The 21,037-nt window shown below is 39.8% G+C and overlaps 2 protein-coding genes across 3 annotated transcripts in view; both read right to left on the reverse strand.

Annotated features, from left to right (window-relative positions):
• The window catches only part of epb41a (erythrocyte membrane protein band 4.1a), a 144,488-nt gene extending 143,458 nt beyond the window's left edge, over positions 1 to 1,030 (reverse strand). The window contains exon 1 of the mRNA XM_036953525.1: positions 824 to 1,030. The gene's annotated coding sequence lies outside the window, so the exon portion shown is untranslated. The remainder of the gene's footprint in view (positions 1 to 823) is intronic.
• A 12,163-nt stretch (positions 1,031 to 13,193) lies between these two features.
• Positions 13,194 to 21,037, reverse strand: part of LOC110496714 (CCN family member 2) — a 16,462-nt gene continuing 8,618 nt past the window's right edge. For both annotated transcript variants that reach the window (XM_036953555.1, XM_036953554.1), the window contains 2 exons: positions 20,547 to 20,761; positions 13,194 to 13,612 (listed from right to left, as the gene is read on the reverse strand). In XM_036953555.1, the coding sequence (XP_036809450.1) occupies positions 13,307 to 13,612; positions 20,547 to 20,761 (521 nt within the window). In that variant the 3' untranslated portion in view covers positions 13,194 to 13,306. The remainder of the gene's footprint in view (positions 13,613 to 20,546; positions 20,762 to 21,037) is intronic.

Genomic DNA, 21,037 nt, shown 5'->3' on the forward strand with positions numbered 1-21,037 from the left:
AATTGGAAAATTAGTTTTTTTGCATATCCCCCCAGACATCCTCAGAGAGTGGGGTCACGGGCAGGGTCAGCCATTATAAACGGCAACACTGGAGCAATTAGGGTTGAGTATTAGGGTTGCACAAGGGCACAACGACAAGAGTTTTCACAAATTTCGGCTCCTGGATTCAAACAAACAACCTTCCGGGACTACTATCATGATGCTCTAACCGCTGGGCTGTAGATTCTAATATAATATGAAAGATAATTATTCTCATCATGTAGGGCTACAACAACACTGACCAGGATGACAGCTGACACATCCATAGCATGACAAACAAAAGGCGTGCGCTCTCGTGCCAGTGGTGGCTAATCCACCGGAAATCTTCTTCACTCCGATTTATTAAGATCCCATGCATTAGTCCACCTGACTATCTACGGTTAGTCCAACTGACTACCGACTACCCCGGCTTGCCTCGCCTAAAGCCTACTGACTCCCATCGGTAACTAACAATTCAACATTAAACTATTGACAGGAGGAAAGGAAAGCGGACCCGACTGACTCAGTCAGACACCGATGTATGACAAAACCAACACAATCCATTAAATGACAGTAAAATAGTCACCACATAAAAACGTACCCTGCTAAAAAAATGTGTTCCGCGAGATAACATGTTAGTAATGTTGTTAGTTTCTATACCCACTGCACCACAGCATCAAATGACACGCTAAAATGGACTAACGTTGGCCAGACGTAGTCCATACCGTACATCACAAATGAAACGGATCCAGAAAGAAAAAGCCAAAACGTGCCGTTGACAACGTTATCGACTAAATGGGTTTACCTGGGAGGATGACAGCGTGTTATCTTCGATTTCTTCTTATTATATACATGTGTAATTTACCCTTTTGTGCAGTGGCAGTTTCTTTTCATTTTGGCCTTTCTCACCAACACAGCAGCGTTCCTCTGTCAAAAAAATAAATAAAATAACCGTCACTGTGAAGACCAGAGAACGGAAAGGGTTCGTTCCGGAGGGCGCGCGACAGCCATATACCCGCCTCTGGAAGACGATGATTGGAGCTAAGCGCGTGATCTCAACCAGGTACTGTGCTACTGTATAGATAACGTTACGCACGGGCAACGAACTATATTTTTGTTGTTGTTGTTCTTGAGTAATGAGTGACTTGTAAGAGTTTTCACACAAAAGTGTTTTGGTTGTAGACAGACCAGGCCCTAAGCTAAATCGGCACTTGTTTACGCGCCCAACAGGTGCTGTGCTGACATCAGAGGTGTGTATGCACTTTTGTGGGAATGGTCAAGGGATGGTGGGAGATTTTGATCTCTAGGCTGAATAAATAAGTTTGGACACAGCTACTCGTTCAAGGGTTTTTCTTTATTTGAACTATTTTCCACATTGTAGAATAATAGTGAAGACATCAACACTATGAAATAACACATATAGGTAAATGTTGTGTAGTTGTGTAGTGCTAGGTAAAAGTTGTGTAGTTGTGTAGTGCTAGGTAAAAGATGTGTAGTTGTGTAGTGCTAGGTAAAAGCTGTGTAGTTGTGTAGTGCTAGGTAAAATATGTGTAGTTGTGTAGTGCTAGGTAAAAAGCTGTGTAGTTGTGTAGTGCTAGGTAAAAGCTGTGTAGTTGTGTAGTGCTAGGTAAAAGATGTGTAGTTGTGTAGTGCTAGGTAAAAGCTGTGTAGTTGTGTAGTGCTAGGTAAAAGCTGTGTAGTTGTGTAGTGCTAGGTAAAAGATGTGTAGTTGTGTAGTGCTAGGTAAAAGCTGTGTAGTTGTGTAGTGCTAGGTAAAAGCTGTGTAGTTGTGTAGTGCTAGGTAAAAGCTGTGTAGTTGTGTAGTGCTAGGTAAAAGCTGTGTAGTTGTGTAGTGCTAGGTAAAAGCTGTGTAGTTGTGTAGTGCTAGGTACAAGTTGCGTAGTTGTGTAGTGCTAGGTAAAAAGCTGTGTAGTTGTGTAGTGCTAGGTAAAAGCTGTGTAGTTGTGTAGTGCTAGGTACAAGTTGCGTAGTTGTGTAGTGCTAGGTAAAAGCTGTGTAGTTGTGTAGTGCTAGGTAAAAGCTGTGTAGTTGTGTAGTGCTAGGTAAAAGATGTGTAGTTGTGTAGTGCTAGGTAAAAGCTGTGTAGTTGTGTAGTGCTAGGTAAAAGATGTGTAGTTGTGTAGTGCTAGGTAAATGTTGTGTAGTTGTGTAGTGCTAGGTAAAAGCTGTGTAGTTGTGTAGTGCTAGGTAAAAGCTGTGTAGTTGTGTAGTGCTAGGTAAAAGATGTGTAGTTGTGTAGTGCTAGGTAAAAGCTGTGTAGTTGTGTAGTGCTAGGTAAAAGCTGTGTAGTTGTGTAGTGCTAGGTAAAAGCTGTGTAGTTGTGTAGTGCTAGGTAAAATATGTGTAGTTGTGTAGTGCTAGGTAAAAGCTGTGTAGTTGTGTAGTGCTAGGTACAAGTTGCGTAGTTGTGTAGTGCTAGGTAAAAAGCTGTGTAGTTGTGTAGTGCTAGGTAAAAGCTGTGTAGTTGTGTAGTGCTAGGTACAAGTTGCGTAGTTGTGTAGTGCTAGGTAAAAGCTGTGTAGTTGTGTAGTGCTAGGTAAAAGCTGTGTAGTTGTGTAGTGCTAGGTACAAGTTGCGTAGTTGTGTAGTGCTAGGTAAAAGCTGTGTAGTTGTGTAGTGCTAGGTAAAAGCTGTGTAGTTGTGTAGTGCTAGGTAAAAGATGTGTAGTTGTGTAGTGCTAGGTAAAAGCTGTGTAGTTGTGTAGTGCTAGGTAAAAGATGTGTAGTTGTGTAGTGCTAGGTAAATGTTGTGTAGTTGTGTAGTGCTAGGTAAAAGCTGTGTAGTTGTGTAGTGCTAGGTAAAAGCTGTGTAGTTGTGTAGTGCTAGGTAAAAGATGTGTAGTTGTGTAGTGCTAGGTAAAAGCTGTGTAGTTGTGTAGTGCTAGGTAAAAGCTGTGTAGTTGTGTAGTGCTAGGTAAAAGCTGTGTAGTTGTGTAGTGCTAGGTAAAATATGTGTAGTTGTGTAGTGCTAGGTAAAAGCTGTGTAGTTGTGTAGTGCTAGGTACAAGTTGCGTAGTTGTGTAGTGCTAGGTAAAAAGCTGTGTAGTTGTGTAGTGCTAGGTAAAAGCTGTGTAGTTGTGTAGTGCTAGGTACAAGTTGCGTAGTTGTGTAGTGCTAGGTAAAAGCTGTGTAGTTGTGTTTATTTGTATTTGGGGACTAATTTTAGAATGCCCACACATCTGCCTATGGGGGTGGATGGATACGCTCTCGATCATAGTGCTAAGGAGCATCTCTTCATAACATAACTCTACACATCAGTTTAATAATGATCCCCCACAATGCCTGTTCTAATATCCACCCACGGATAAGCCTACTCATAGGGTGCATCCCAAATAGCACTATACTGTATGATGCACTACGTTTGACCAGAGCCCTATGTTTAAAAGTAGTCCACCATTTGATACACAAATTCGTAATGTTGCTCATTCCCTGTCATGAGCAACATGACTACCTACCTAAATTGCCAATTGCAAAAAAGTATTTAGTCAGCCACCAATTGTGCAAGTTCTCCCACTTAAAAAGATGAAAGGTCTGTAATTTTCATCATAGGTACACTTCAACTATGACAGACAAAATGAGAAGAAAAAAATCCAGAAAATCACATTGTAGGATTTTTAATGAATTTATTTGTAAATTATGGTGGAAAATAAGTATTTGGTCAGCTACAAACAAGCAAGATTGCTGGCTCTCACAGACCTGTAACTTCTTCTTTAAATGGCTCCTCTGTCCTCCACTCGTTACCTGTATTAATGGCACCTGTTTGAACTTGTTATCAGTATAAAATACACCTGTCCACAACCTCAAACAGTCACACTCCAAACTCCACTATGGCCAAGACCAAAGAGCTGTCAAAGGACACCAGAAACAAAATTGTAGACCTGCACCAGGCTGGGAAGACTGAATCTGCAATAGGTAAGCAGCTTGGTTTGAAGAAATCAACTGTGGGAGCAATTATTAGGAAATGGAAGACATACAAGACCACTGATAATCTCCCTCTATCTGGGGCTCCACGCAAGATCTCAACCCGTGGGGTCAAAATGATCACAAGAGCGGTGAGCAAAAATCCCAGAACCACACGGGGGGACCTAGTGAATGACCTGCAGAGAGCTGGGACCAAAGTAACAAAGCCTACCATCCATAACAAACTACGCCGCCAGGGACTCAAATCCTGCAGTGCCAGACGTGTCCCCCTGCTTAAGCCAGTACATGTCCAGGCCCGTCTGAAGTTTGCTAGAGAGCATTTGGATGATCCAGAAGAAGATTGGGAGAATGTCATATGGTCAGATGAAACCAAAATATAACTTTTTGGTAAAAACTCAACTCGCCGTGTTTGGAGGACAAAGAATGCTGAGTTGCATCCAAAGAACACCATACCTACTGTGAAGCATGGTGGTGGAAACATCATGCTTTGGGGCTGTTTTTCTGCAAAGGGACCAGGACGACTGTAAAGGAAAGAATGAATTGGGCCATGTATCGTGAGATTTTGAGTGAAAACCTATTTCCATCAGCAAGGGCATTGAAGATGAAACGTGGCTGGGTCTTTCAGCATGACAATGATCCCAAACACACCGCCCGGGCAATGAAGGAGTGGCTTCGTAAGAAGCATTTCAAGGTCCTGGAGTGGCCTAGCCAGTCTCCAGATCTCAACCCCATAGAAAATCTTTGGAGGGAGTTGAAAGTCCGTGTTGCCCAGCAACAGCCCCAAAACATCACTGCTCTAGAAGAGATCTGCATGGAGGAATGGGCCAAAATACCAGCAACAGTGTGTGAAAACCTTGTGAAAACTTACAGAAAACGTTTGACCTCTGTCATTGCCAACAAAGGGTATATAACAAAGTATTGAGATAAACTTTTGTTATTGACCAAATACTTATTTTCCACCATAATTTGCAAATAAATTCATAAAAAAATCGTACAATGTGATTTTCTGGATTTTTTTCTTCTCATTTTGTCTGTCATAGTTGAAGTGTACCTATGATGAAAATTACAGGCCTCTCTCATCTTTTTAAGTGGGAGAACTTGCACAATTGGTGGCTGACTAAATACTTTTTTGCCCCACTGTATGTATATATATATATATATACAGTGCCTTGCGAAAGTATTCGGCCCCCTTGAACTTTGCGACCTTTTGCCACATTTCAGGCTTCAAACATAAAGATATAAGACTGTATTTTTTTGTGAAGAATCAACAACAAGTGGGACACAATCATGAAGTGGAACGACATTTATTGGATATTTCAAACTTTTTTAACAAATCAAAAACTGAAAAATTGGGCGTGCAAAATTATTCAGCCCCCTTAAGTTAATACTTTGTAGCGCCACCTTTTGCTGCGATTACAGCTGTAAGTCGCTTGGGGTATGTCTCTATCAGTTTTGCACATCGAGAGACTGACATTTTTTCCCATTCCTCCTTGCAAAACAGCTCGAGCTCAGTGAGGTTGGATGGAGAGCATTCGTGAACAGCAGTTTTCAGTTCTTTCCACAGATTCTCGATTGGATTCAGGTCTGGACTTTGACTTGGCCATTCTAACACCTGGATATGTTTATTTTTGAACCATTCCATTGTAGATTTTGCTTTATGTTTTGGATCATTGTCTTGTTGGAAGACAAATCTCCATCCCAGTCTCAGGTCTTTTGCAGACTCCATCAGGTTTTCTTCCAGAATGGTCCTGTATTTGGCTCCATCCATCTTCCCATCAATTTTAACCATCTTCCCTGTCCCTGCTGAAGAAAAGCAGGCCCAAACCATGATGCTGTCACCACCATGTTTGACAGTGGGGATGGTGTGTTCAGTGTGATGAGCTGTGTTGCTTTTACTCCAAACATAACGTTTTGCATTGTTGCCAAAAAGTTCAATTTTGGTTTCATCTGACCAGAGCACCTTCTTCCACATGTTTGGTGTGTCTCCCAGGTGGCTTGTGGCAAACTTTAAACGACACTTTTTATGGATATCTTTAAGATATGGCTTTCTTCTTGCCACTCTTCCATAAAGGCCAGATTTGTGCAATATACGACTGATTGTTGTCCTATGGACAGAGTCTCCCACCTCAGCTGTAGATCTCTGCAGTTCATCCAGAGTGATCATGGGCCTCTTGGCTGCATCTCTGATCAGTCTTCTCCTTGTATGAGCTGAAAGTTTAGAGGGACGGCCAGGTCTTGGTAGATTTGCAGTGGTCTGATACTCCTTCCATTTCAATATTATCGCTTGCACAGTGCTCCTTGGGATGTTTAAAGCTTGGGAAATCTTTTTGTATCCAAATCCGGCTTTAAACTTCTTCACAACAGTATCTCGGACCTGCCTGGTGTGTTCCTTGTTCTTCATGATGCTCTCTGCGCTTTTAACGGACCTCTGAGACTATCACAGTGCAGGTGCATTTATACGGAGACTTGATTACACACAGGTGGATTGTATTTATCATCATTATTCATTTAGGTCAACATTGGATCAATCAGAGATCCTCACTGAACTTCTGGAGAGAGTTATTTGCACTGAAAGTAAAGGGGGTTAATAATTTTGCACGCCCAATTTTTCAGATTTTGATTTGTTAAAAAAGTTTGAAATATCCAATAAATGTTGTTCCACTTCATGATTGTGTCCCACTTGATGTTGATTCTTCACAAAAAAATACAGTTTTATATCTTTATGTTTGAAGCCTGAAATGTGGCAAAAGGTCGCAAAGTTCAAGGGGGCCGAATACTTTCGCAAGGCACTGTATATACAATAACAAAACAGCACCAGCTACATTAATACAAACAATAACAGAACCTACATTGTCCATTCTACGCAGTAGTACCAGCTACTACAAATACACTTGATTACAAACAAAAAACGAGCTCCAGTCCATCCCATATTACTGTCGTATTACTACCATTTCAGAAAGGTGAACTGATCTCAAATTGAACGGGAGAATGCACATGAGTTGAAGAGATTAATTGCTTTGTGCTCGGTTTCCTAATTCCCCCATACCTTCTATTTCTGCCAGGGTGGATTCTGAGGTCCAGGTGCATGAAAGTAGGGCACGGTCTGTCTGGGTGTGTGTGTGTGTGTGTGTGTGTGAAAGGACACGTGTAAGTAAGCAGAAAAGGTATGAAATATGTATAAAAAAAAACGCCTAAAACAATATTCCTTCCCATAAGTACTAGTTCCTGGTTGCAAATGATGCAGCCGACTGTGGACCCCGTCATGCCGACGTATCCCATAACACCATACACATGCACACACACAAGCACCCAGACGTATCCCATAACACCATACACACATGCACACACACAAGCACGCAGACGTTGACACACAACCCCAATGCGCAACCAGACACTGACAGTGCATGTGTGAGACACCCACCCCCTTATAGCTAGATATACTAGCTTCCCAGAACCGTCTGGCTGGCTGCCAGTGGCTGTGATAACACCAGGGTTTCTGTGATAACACCAGGGTTTCTGTGATAACACCAGGGTTTCTGTGATAACACCAGGGTTTCTGTGATAACACCAGGGTTTCTGCAGAAGTAGCCTACTCTATGGTGCGCATCCTAAACACATTTGAGTTTAATGGCATTAGCGGTTTAATAATCCTATTTTCATGTGCTCTTTAATGATTAACCCACCACCACCGCGCTTGATAGACAACTTCAATTTCTTGACACATAAATTGTGGGGTACATCAAATCAAATGTATTTATATATAGCCCTTCGTACGTCAGCTGATATCTCAAAGTGCTGTACAGAAACCCAGCCTAAAACCCCCAAACAGCAAGCAATGCAGGTGTAGAAGCACGGTGGCTAGGAAAAACTCCCTAGAAAGGCCAAAACCTAGGAAGAAACCTAGAGAGGAACCGGGCTATGTGGTCAAGTCTTCTTTGGCTTTGACAACAGGGAAATTACCATCCTCTCTCTCCAGACCTTCTATTTTAAGAAATGCCTCAATTTCTATGCAGTCTTTTAAACATTAATATGGTCAACTTACACGGTGAGAATAAAATATGAAAATAAGTTTATGTATAAAAAATATCATTTATTTAATTGGATATAGACAAAAGTGCAACACATAGGAACTCACTTGTGTCTTGGCCAGGTGGTTACAATGAAAAATAAGTATGATACAGTATAATACAACAACAACCTTCAACATGGTGTTATTAATTAAACAACAACAACCTTCAACATGGTGTTATTAATTAAACAACAACAACCTTCAACATGGTGTTATTAATTAAACAACAACAACCTTCAACATGGTGTTATTAATTAAACAACAATTCTTCAACGTGGTATTATTAATTAAACAACAACAACCTTCAACATGGTGTTATTAATTAAACAACAACAACCTTCAACATGGTGTTATTAATTAAACAACAACCTTCAACATGGTGTTATTAATGAAACAACAACAACCTTCAACATGGTGTTATTAATTAAACAACAACCTTCAACATGGTGGTATTAATTAAACAACAACCTTCAACATGGTGTTATTAATTAAACAACAACCTTCAACATGGTGTTATTAATTAAACAACAACAACCTTCAACATGGTGTTATTAATTAAACAACAACAATCTTCAACATGGTGTTATTAATTAAACAACAACCTTCAACATGGTGTTATTAATTAAACAACAACAACCTTCAACATGGTGTTATTAATTAAACAACAACAACCTTCAACATGGGGTTATTAAGCAACAACCTTCAACGTGGTGTTATTAATTAAACAACAACAACCTTCAACATGGTGTTATTAATTAAACAACAACAACCTTCAACATGGTGCTATTAATTAAACAACAACAACCTTCAACATGGTGTTATTAATTAAACAACAACAACCTTCAACATGGTGTTATTAATTAAACAACAACAACCTTCAACATGGTGTTATTAATTAAACAACAACAACCTTTAACATGGTGTTATTAATTAAACAACAACAACCTTCAACATGGTGTTATTAATTAAACAACAACAACCTTCAACGTGGTGTTATTAATTAAACAACAACAACCTTCAACATGGTGTTATTAATTAAACAACAACAACCTTCAACATGGTGTTATTAATTAAACAACAACCTTCAACATGGTGTTATTAATTAAACAACAACAACCTTCAACATGGTGTTATTAATTAAACAACAACCTTCAACATGGTGTTATTAATTAAACAACAACCTTCAACATGGTGTTATTAATTAAACAACAACAACCTTCAACATGGTGTTATTAATTAAACAACAACCTTCAACATGGTGTTATTAATTAAACAACAACAACCTTCAACATGGTGTTATTAATTAAACAACAACAACTTTCAGCATGGTGTTATTAATTAAACAACAACCTTCAACATGGTGTCATTAATTAAACAACAACCTTCAACATGGTGTTATTAATTAAACAACAACCTTCAACATGGTGTTATTGATTAAACAACAACCTTCAACATGGTGTTATTAATTAAACAACAACAACCTTCAACATGGTGTTATTAATTAAACAACAACCTTCAACATGGTGTTATTAATTAAACAACAACCTTCAACATGGTGTTATTAATTAAACAACAACCTTCAACATGGTGTTATTGATTAAACAGAAACAACCTTCAACATGGTGTTATTAATTAAACAACAACAACCTTCAACATGGTGTTATTAATTAAACAACAACAACCTTCAACATGGTGTTATTAATTAAACAACAACCTTCAACATGGTGTTATTAATTAAACAACAACCTTCAACATGGTGTTATTAATTAAACAACAACCTTCAACATGGTGTTATTGATTAAACAGAAACAACCTTCAACATGGTGTTATTAATTAAACAACAACAACCTTCAACATGGTGTTATTAATTAAACAACAACAACCTTCAACATGGTGTTATTAATTAAACAACAACAACCTTCAACATGGTGTTATTAATTAAACAACAATTCTTCAACGTGGTATTATTAATTAAACAACAACAACCTTCAACATGGTGTTATTAATTAAACAACAACAACCTTCAACATGGTGTTATTAATTAAACAACAACCTTCAACATGGTGTTATTAATGAAACAACAACAACCTTCAACATGGTGTTATTAATTAAACAACAACCTTCAACATGGTGGTATTAATTAAACAACAACCTTCAACATGGTGTTATTAATTAAACAACAACCTTCAACATGGTGTTATTAATTAAACAACAACAACCTTCAACATGGTGTTATTAATTAAACAACAACAATCTTCAACATGGTGTTATTAATTAAACAACAACCTTCAACATGGTGTTATTAATTAAACAACAACAACCTTCAACATGGTGTTATTAATTAAACAACAACAACCTTCAACATGGGGTTATTAAGCAACAACCTTCAACGTGGTGTTATTAATTAAACAACAACAACCTTCAACATGGTGTTATTAATTAAACAACAACAACCTTCAACATGGTGCTATTAATTAAACAACAACAACCTTCAACATGGTGTTATTAATTAAACAACAACAACCTTCAACATGGTGTTATTAATTAAACAACAACAACCTTCAACATGGTGTTATTAATTAAACAACAACAACCTTTAACATGGTGTTATTAATTAAACAACAACAACCTTCAACATGGTGTTATTAATTAAACAACAACACCCTTCAACGTGGTGTTATTAATTAAACAACAACAACCTTCAACATGGTGTTATTAATTAAACAACAACAACCTTCAACATGGTGTTATTAATTAAACAACAACCTTCAACATGGTGTTATTAATTAAACAACAACAACCTTCAACATGGTGTTATTAATTAAACAACAACCTTCAACATGGTGTTATTAATTAAACAACAACCTTCAACATGGTGTTATTAATTAAACAACAACAACCTTCAACATGGTGTTATTAATTAAACAACAACCTTCAACATGGTGTTATTAATTAAACAACAACAACCTTCAACATGGTGTTATTAATTAAACAACAACAACTTTCAGCATGGTGTTATTAATTAAACAACAACCTTCAACATGGTGTCATTAATTAAACAACAACCTTCAACATGGTGTTATTAATTAAACAACAACCTTCAACATGGTGTTATTGATTAAACAACAACCTTCAACATGGTGTTATTAATTAAACAACAACAACCTTCAACATGGTGTTATTAATTAAACAACAACCTTCAACATGGTGTTATTAATTAAACAACAACCTTCAACATGGTGTTATTAATTAAACAACAACCTTCAACATGGTGTTATTGATTAAACAGAAACAACCTTCAACATGGTGTTATTAATTAAACAACAACAACCTTCAACATGGTGTTATTAATTAAACAACAACAACCTTCAACATGGTGTTATTAATTAAACAACAACCTTCAACATGGTGTTATTAATTAAACAACAACCTTCAACATGGTGTTATTAATTAAACAACAACCTTCAACATGGTGTTATTGATTAAACAGAAACAACCTTCAACATGGTGTTATTAATTAAACAACAACAACCTTCAACATGGTGTTATTAATTAAACAACAACCTTCAACATGGTGTTATTAATTAAACAACAACCTTCAACATGGTGTTATTGATTAAACAGAAACAACCTTCAACATGGTGTTATTAATTAAACAACAACAACCTTCAACATGGTGTTATTAATTAAACAACAACAACCTTCAACATGGTGTTATTAATTAAACAACAACAACCTTCAACATGGTGTTATTAATTAAACAACAACAACCTTCAACATGGGGTTATTAAGCAACAACCTTCAACGTGGTATTATTAATTAAACAACAACAACCTTCAACGTGGTGTTATTAATTAAACAACAACAACCTTCAACATGGTGTTATTAATTAAACAACAACAACCTTCAACATGGTGCTATTAATTAAACAACAACAACCTTCAACATGGTGTTATTAATTAAACAACAACAACCTTCAACATGGTGTTATTAATGAAACAACAACCAGGTAATAAATTATAGTACTAAATTGTACACAGTCTTTCAGTATTTACACAAGGTGTTTTCGTCAAATTTCTTTCTTTCATTTCATTCCTTCTTTTATTTTTTAAATAAACAGTAAACAATATTATTGACATTCTTAATTATAATTACATATATTCAATCAATATTATACAGATGTCAAGGCACGTACCAGTACTACAATATATCCAAACAATTTCTGTATTGTTCATCTTTAACATATGAATTTTTTTATTTTTTTTAAATGTCGTATTCTAAAATGTTCTGTCAAGATGTGAAATTTGGTTCAGTAAGTGCCTCTCCGTTCAGTGCGCCCTCAACCTAGGCCATGTTTTTTGTTGTGGCCCCGGATTAGCACACCTGATTCTACTTGTTAACTAATAATCAAGCCCATGACAAGTTGAATCAGGTGTTTTTGTCCTGGGCTAAAACAACAATGTGTGCTGTTGGGGGTACGGAGTTGGGAGACACTGGAATAGGCTACCTACCTCTCATCTGTACACTACCGTGTCATGTTCCCATGGCAATTAAGCAGTGTATGTAAATATATTCTTGCCTAACATTGTCTCTAACATTGAGTCCTCAGTGCGTCAGATCCACCCTTCAGTATCTCTGTAGACATACAGACAGACCAATCAAAGAGCCAATCAAAGAGTCAGGTGACTTTAGAGCTGCGCATAAAAAAAAAGGTTAAATTAAATTTAAAAAATAAAACCTAAAAAGTAAATCTCATGCTCTACTTCTTCATATCTTGAAATCACACATTCTTTTTTTTCAGTCTCACAACCAGGTTGACATGCCTTATGGGTAGTAAGGTAGAGACAGGGTCCAGGAATTCAAAGACCTGCCTATCAGTGTGTGAGGGTGGTGGGGGAGTGATGTGAAGGAGTTTTATCCGTGCTTGTGTGTGTGTGCGTGTGTGTGTGTGTGCGTGTGTGTGTGTGTATATGTGTGTGTGTGTGTGTGCGTGCGTGGTGTGTATGCGTGTGTGTGTGTGTGTATGCGTGTGTGTGTGTATGCGTGTGTGTGTGTGTGTATGCGTATGCGTGTGTGTGTGTGTGTGTGTATGCGTGTGTGTGTGTATGCGTATGCGTGTGTGTGTGTGTGTGTGTATGCGTGTGTGTGTGTGTGTGTGTATGCGTGTGTGTGTGTGTGTGTGTGTATGCGTGTGCGTGTGTGTGTGTATGCGTGTGCGTGCGTGCGTGTGTGTGTATATGTAACGTTATCTGTGCAGTGCGTACGGCAGCCACGTCGGTTACATATCGTTGTCATAGTCCCCGATCATCCTGCGTGTGTGCGAAGCCAGGAAGATGTCATTGTCTCGGGGACAGTCGTGGTGACAGGAGCACGTCTTGATGAACATCATCTTGCGTCTGAAGGTGTCTCCCTCGGGACAGTGGAACTCCACCTCTGCGGTGACGGTGCTGTGGGGGGTGCAGCAGCGCCCGTCCGTACACACACCACAGAACTTGGGCTTGTAGACCCTGCTGCTGCTGCAGCCTGACAGCTGGAAACGAATGCCTCGCGGGGACTTGGGGGTCCGTACACACTTCTTCCCCCTCTGTGGAACGGAGATGACTGGTGGTTAGTTCAGGATGAGAACAACGTGTCACATTGTCTATCAGGTAAATTAAGGGCAGCTTGGCGTTAACCTTTACACCTTGAGGGAACGATAAGGAGCCAAAGACATGCTATGTTTCTGTGTTGCAAAGACATGCTATGTTCCTGTGTTGCAAAGACATGCTATGTTCCTGTGTTGCAAAGACATGCTATGTTCCTGTGTTGCAAAGACATGCTATGTTCCTGTGTTGAAAAGACATGCTATGTTTCTGTGTTGCAAAGACATGCTATGTTCCTGTGTTGCAAAGACATGCTATGTTCCTGTGTTGAAAAGACATGCTATGTTTCTGTATTGCAAAGACATGCTATGTTCCTGTGTTAAAAAGACATGCTTTGTTCCTGTGTTGCACGGCTTATATACACTACCATTCAAAAGGTCGGGGGTCACTTAGAAATGTCCTTGCTTTTTTTTATTTTATTTTTTATTTATTTCACCTTTATTTAACCAGGTAGGCAAGTTGAGAACAAGTTCTCATTTACAATTGCGACCTGGCCAAGATAAAGCAAAGCAGTTCGACACATGCAACGACACAGAGTTACACATGGAGTAAAACAAACATACAGTCAATAATACAGTATAAACAAGTCTATATACGATGTGAGCAAATTAGGTGAGATAAGGGAGGTAAAGGCAAAAAGGCCATGGTGGCAAAGTAGATACAATATAGCAAGTAAAACACTGGAATGGTAGATTTGCAATGGGAGAATGTGCAAAGTAGAAATAAAAATAATGGGGGTGCAAAGGAGCAAAATAAATAAATAAATAAAATACAGTAGGGAAAGAGGTAGTTGTTTGGGCTAAATTATAGGTGGGCTATGTACAGGTGCAGTAATCTGTGAGCTGCTCTGACAGTCGGTGCTTAAAGCTAGTGAGGGAGATAAGTGTTTCCAGTTTCAGAGATTTTTGTAGTTCGTTCCAGTCATTGGCAGCAGAGAACTGGAAGGAGAGGCGGCCAAAGAAAGAATTGGTTTTGGGGGTGACTAGAGAGATATACCTGCTGGAGCGTGTGCTACAGGTGGGAGATGCAATGGTGACCAGCGAGCTGAGATAAGGGGGGACTTTACCTAGCAGGGTCTTGTAGATGACATGGAGCCAGTGGGTTTGGCGACGAGTATGAAGCGAGGGCCAGCCAACGAGAGCGTACAGGTCGCAATGGTGGGTAGTATATGGGGCTTTGGTGACAAAACAGATTGCACTGTGATAGACTGCATCCAATTTGTTGAGTAGGGTATTGGAGGCTATTTTGTAAATGACATCGCCAAAGTCGAGGATTGGTAGAATGGTCAGTTTTACAAGGGTATGTTTGGCAGCATGAGTGAAGGATGCTTTGTTGCGAAATAGGAAGCCAATTCTAGATTTAACTTTGGATTGGAGATGTTTGATATGGGTCTGGAAGGAGAGTTTACAGTCTAACCAGACACCTAAGTATTTGTAGTTGTCCACGTATTCTAAGTCGGAGCCGTCCAGAGTAGTAATGTTGGACAGGCGGGTAGGTACAGGTAGCGATCGGTTGAAGAGCATGCATTTAGTTTTACTTGTATTTAAGAGCAATTGGAGGCCACGGAAGGAGAGTTGTATGGAATTGAAGCTTGCCTGGAGGGTTGTTAACACAGTATCAAAAGAAGGGCCGGAAGTATACAGAATGGTGTTGTCTGCATAGAGGTGGATCAGAGACTCACCAGCAGCAAGAGCGACCTCATTGATGTATACAGAGAAGAGAGTCGGTCCAAGAATTGAACCCTGTGGCACCCCCATAGAGACTGCCAGAGGTCCGGACAACAGACCCTCCGATTTGACACACTGAACTCTATCAGAGAAGTAGTTGGTGAACCAGGCGAGGCAATCATTTGAGAAACCAAGGCTGTCGAGTCTGCCGATGAGGATGTGGTGATTGACAGAGTCGAAAGCCTTGGCCAGATCAATGAATACGGCTGCACAGTAATGTTTCTTATCGATGGCGGTTAAGATATCATTTAGGACCTTGAGCGTGGCTGAGGTGCACCCATGACCAGCTCTGAAACCAGATTGCAGAGAAGGTATGGTGAGATTCGAAATGGTCGGTAATCTGTTTGTTGACTTGGCTTTCGAAGACCTTAGAAAGGCATGGTAGGATAGATATAGGTCTGTAGCAGTTTGGGTCAAGAGTGTCACCCCCTTTGAAGAGGGGGATGACCGCAGCTGATTTCCAATCTTTGGGAATCTCAGACGACACGAAAGAGAGGTTGAACAGGCTAGTAATAGGGGTGGCAACAATTTTGGCAGATCATTTTAGAAAGAAAGGGTCCAGATTGTCTAGCCCGGCTGATTTGTAGGGGTCCAGATTTTGCAGCTCATTCAGAACATCAGCTGAGCAGATTTGGGAGAAGGAGAAATGGGGAAGGCTTGGGCGAGTTGTTGTGGGGGGTGCAGTGCTGTTGACCGGGGTAGGAGTAGCCAGGTGGAAAGCATGGCCAGCCGTAGAAAAATGCTTATTGAAATTCTCAATTATGGTGGATTTATCAGTGGTGACAGTGTTTCCTATCTTCAGTGCAGTGGGCAGCTGGGAGGAGGGGTTCTTATTCTCCATGGACTTTACAGTGTCCCAGAACTTTTTTGAGTTAGTGTTGCAGGAAGCAAATTTCTGCTTGAAAAAGCTAGCCTTGGCTTTTCTAACTGCCTGTGTATAATGGTTTCTAGCTTCCCTGAACAGCTGCATATCACGGGGGCTGTTCGATGCTAATGCAGAACGCCATAGGATGTTTTTTTGTTGGTTAAGGGCAGTCAGGTCTGGGGAGAACCAAGGGCTATATCTATTCCTGGTTCTAAATTTCTTGAATGGGGCATGTTTATTTAAGATGGTTAGGAAGGCATTTAAAAAAAATATCCAGGCATCCTCTACTGACGGGATGAGATCAATATCCTTCCAGGATACCCCGGCCAGGTCGATTAGAAAGGCCTGCTCGCTGAAGTGTTTCACATTACAGTGATGAGTGGAGGTCGTTTGACCGCTGACCCATTACGGATGCAGGCAATGAGGCAGTGATCGCTGAGATCTTGGTTGAAAACAGCAGAGGTGTATTTAGAAGGCAAGTTGGTTAGGATGATATCTATGAGGGTGCCCGTGTTTAAGGCTTTGGGGAGGTACCTGGTAGGTTCATTGATAATTTGTGTGAGGTTGAGGGCATCAAGTTTAGATTGTAGGATGGCTGGGGTGTTAAGCATGTTCCAATTTAGGTCGCCTAGCAGCACAAGCTCTGAAGATAGATGGGGGGCAATCAGTTCACATATGGTGTCCATACAGCTGGGGGCAGAGGGTGGTCTATAGCAGGCGGCAACGGTGAGAGACTTGTTTTTAGAGAGGTGGATTTTTAAAAGTAGAAGTTCAAATTGTTTGGGTACAGACCTGGATAGTAGGACAGAACTCTGCAGGCTATCTTTGCAGTAGATTGCAACACCGCCCCCTTTGGCAGTTCTATCTTGTCTGAAAATGTTGTAGTTTGGAATTAAAATGTCTGAATTTTTGGTGGTCTTCCTAAGCCAGGATTCAGACACAGCTAGAACATCCGGGTTGGCAGAGTGTGCTAAAGCAGTGAATAGAACAAACTTAGGGAGGAGGCTTCTAATGTTAACATGCATGAAACCAAGGCTATTACGGATACAGAAGTCATCAAAAGAGAGCGCCTGGGGAATAGGAGTGGAGCTAGGCACTGCAGGGCCTGGATTCACCTCTACATCGCCAGATGAACAGAGTAGTAGTAGAATAAGGGTGCGGCTAAAAGCAATAAGAATTGGTCGTTTAGAACGTCTGGAACAGAGAGTAAAAGGAGGTTTCTGGGGGCGATAAAATAGCATCAAGGTATAATGTACAGACAAAGGTAAGGTAGGATGTGAATACAGTGGAGGTAAACCTAGGTATTGAGTGATGAAGAGAGAGATATTGTCTCTAGAAACATCATTGAAACCAGGAGATGTCATTGCATGTGTGGGTGGTGGAACTAATAGGTTGGATAAGGTATAATGAGCAGGACTAGAGGCTCTACAGTGAAATAAGCCAATAAACACTAACCAGAACAGCAATGGACAAGGCATATTGACATGAAGGAGAGGCATGCTCAGTCGAGTGATCAAAAGGGGCCAGTGAGTGGAGAGGTTGGTTGGGGGTCACGGCGATTTAGACAGCTAAATCGGTAGCAAGCTAGCATAGGAGCAAGCTAGCATAAGATGGAGGTCTGTTATTAGCCAACTCTTGCGTTCCGTCAGTAGATTAGTGGGTTTCTGTGTGTTAGAGGGGATTAATCCAAATCACACAACAACAACAAAAATAAAAACAATATATATAGTTATAGAGGCCCAAGAAGAAAAATAAATCAATAAATAAAAATAAATAAAATAAAAATTGTCCGATTGTCTATTCAGATAGCAGCCGATAAGATAGCCAACGGCTAGCAGGCCGCAGATGAGCGCCCAGGCAACGTTGCGCCGGAGGAGCCAGCCGGACAGTTCCCTCGGGTAGACAACGTCGGCAGTCTAGCCGTGAAGGCCCGGTGGGGCTCCGCGTAGGCAGCAAAACGGGTCCGGATAGGTGACTGCAGCCCAGGAGTGATTGATGGAACTCTTCAGCTGGCTAGCTCCGGAACAATTGATGTTAGCTCCGGAATCGACGAAAGCCGATAGTCACAAGGATAGCAGCTAGCTAGCTGTGAGATCCAGGTATGGATGTCCAGAGCCAGCGGCCGAAATCCAGGGACATGGAGAGAAAAATTGGTCCGATATGTTCCGCTCCGAGCCGCGCTGCGCTGCACCGCGCCGTACAAAACTGGCGATAGATTCTCGAGCCAAAGGACAGCCGATGACCACAAACCGTGGTCAGCTGAGTACCAACGATTAGCCAGTAAATAAGCTAACTAGCTTCTGAACTAGCCCCTGAACCAGCTTCAGAGTAGCTTCTGGACCAGCTTCTGACTAGCTCCCGGCTAGCTTCTGGCTAATTTCTGGCTAGCCTCTCGGAGGATCACAGATCTGAGGTAAATAATACTTTTTTATATAAATATAAATTGGTGAAACGGATTGCAGGAGAGTGTTCTGAAGATGAGTTTTTGGAAAATTAAAAATGTAGTGAAAAAAAAGTTGTAAATATATATATATATTCGGGACACGACAGGACGAGGACAAAAATACGTCTGAACTGCTATGCCATCTTGGGAGAGAGTTCTTTTGAAAGAAAAGCTATTTTTTTGGCCATTAAAATAACATCAAATTGATCAGAAATACAGTGTAGACATTGTTAATGTTGTAAATGACTATTGTAGCTATTGATTTGTATGGAATATCTACATAGGTGTACAGAGGCCCATTATCAGCAACCATCACTCCTGTGTTCCAATGGTACGTTGTGTTAGCTAATCCAAGTTTATAATTTTAAAAGGTTAATTGATCATTAGAAAACCCTTTTGCAATTATGTTAGCACAGCTCAAAACTGTTGTACTGATTTTAAGAAGCAATAAAACTGTCCTTCTTTAGACTAGTTGAGTATCTGGAGCATCAGCAATTGTGGGTTCAATTACAGGCTCAAAATGGCCAGAAACAAAGACCTTTCTTCCGAAACTTGTCAGTCTATTCTTGTTCTCAGAAATGAAGGCTATTCCATACGAGAAATTGCCAAGAAACTGAAGATCTCGTACAACGCTGTGTACTACTCCGTTCACAGAACAGCGCAAACTGGCTCTAACCATAATAGAAACAGGAGTGGGAGGCCCCGGTGCACAACTGAGCAAGAGGACAAGTACATTAGAGTGTCTAGTTTGAGAAACAGACGCATCTCAAGTCCTCAACTGACAGCTTCATTAAATAGTACCCTTAAAAACACCCATCTCAACATCAACAGTGAAGAGGCGACTCCGGGATGCTGGCCTTCTAGGCACTCTAATGTACTTGTCCTCTTGCTCAGTTGTTCACCGGGGCCTCCCACCCCTCTTTCTGTTCTGGTTTGATCCAGAGAAAAATAACATGTGATGTCATGTTATGTAATTCTATGTCATGCTTATGTAATATGCTATGTAATACATAATATAATACATTCCTCTGCTGTTATACTATATAATACATTCCTCTATATGTTGTTATACTATATAATATACTATATAATACACTATATAATACATTTCTCTGCTGTTATACTATATAATACATTCCTCTATATGTTGTTATACTATATAATATACTATATAATACACTATATAATACATTTCTCTGTTGTTATACTATATAATACACTATATAATACATTTCTCTGTATGTTGTTATACTATATAATACACTATATAATACATTCCTCTATATGTTGTTATACTATATGATATACTATATAATACATTCCTCTGTATGTTGTTATACTATATAATACACTATATAATACATTCCTCTGTATGTTGTTATACTATATAATACACTATATAATACATTCCTCTGTATGTTGTTATACTATATAATACACTATATAATACATTCCTCTGTATGTTGTTATACTATATAATATACTATATAATACATTCCTCTATATGTTGTTATACTATATAATACACTATATAATACATTCCTCTGTATGTTGTTATACTATATAATACACTATATAATACATTCCTCTGTATGTTGTTATACTATATAATACACTATATAATACATTCCTCTGTATGTTGTTATACTATATAATACACTATATAATACATTCCTCTGTATGTTGTTATACTATTTAATACACTATATAATACATTCCTCTATATGTTGTTATACTATATAATACACTATATAATACATTCCTCTATATGTTGTTATACTATATAATACGTTCCTCTATATGTTGTTATACTATATAATGGTATTAGTCCATGTATCCACCTTGATGTCCTTCTCCTGCTCCACGTGGCAGGACCGGATCATACAGACACGGGTCTGCCTCTCCAGCTGGCACCGCTCGTTGTCGTTGGTGACGCGGTACGACACGCCCATGCCGCAGGTGGCCGAGCACTCGCCCCATTTGGTGGTCTGGACGATGCAGTTCTCCCTGGGGCTCTCCACCGGGACCGGCACGTGGGCTGACTCCTTTCTGTAGACTGACAGAGGGGAAGAAGAGACCAAGGGGTGAATTTCAGATCCTGAGAGAAGAGGAGGGGAGAGGGAAAGGTGAACAATGGTGAAAAAGAGGGGAGGGGAGGGAGAGGTGGTTAGTTTGAACGAGAGAGAGAGAGAGAGAGAGAGGGAGACAGAGAGACAGAGACAGAGACAGAGAGAGAGAGAGAGAGAGAGCGAGAGAGAGAGAGAGAAAGGAAGAGTTCCAGTTTGTAGGAGGTTAGAGTCACCAGCCATGGCTGACTGATAGGGGTTGTTTT

Source organism: Oncorhynchus mykiss, chromosome 18, assembly GCF_013265735.2.
Source record: "Oncorhynchus mykiss isolate Arlee chromosome 18, USDA_OmykA_1.1, whole genome shotgun sequence".
Lineage (NCBI taxonomy): Eukaryota > Metazoa > Chordata > Actinopteri > Salmoniformes > Salmonidae > Oncorhynchus > Oncorhynchus mykiss.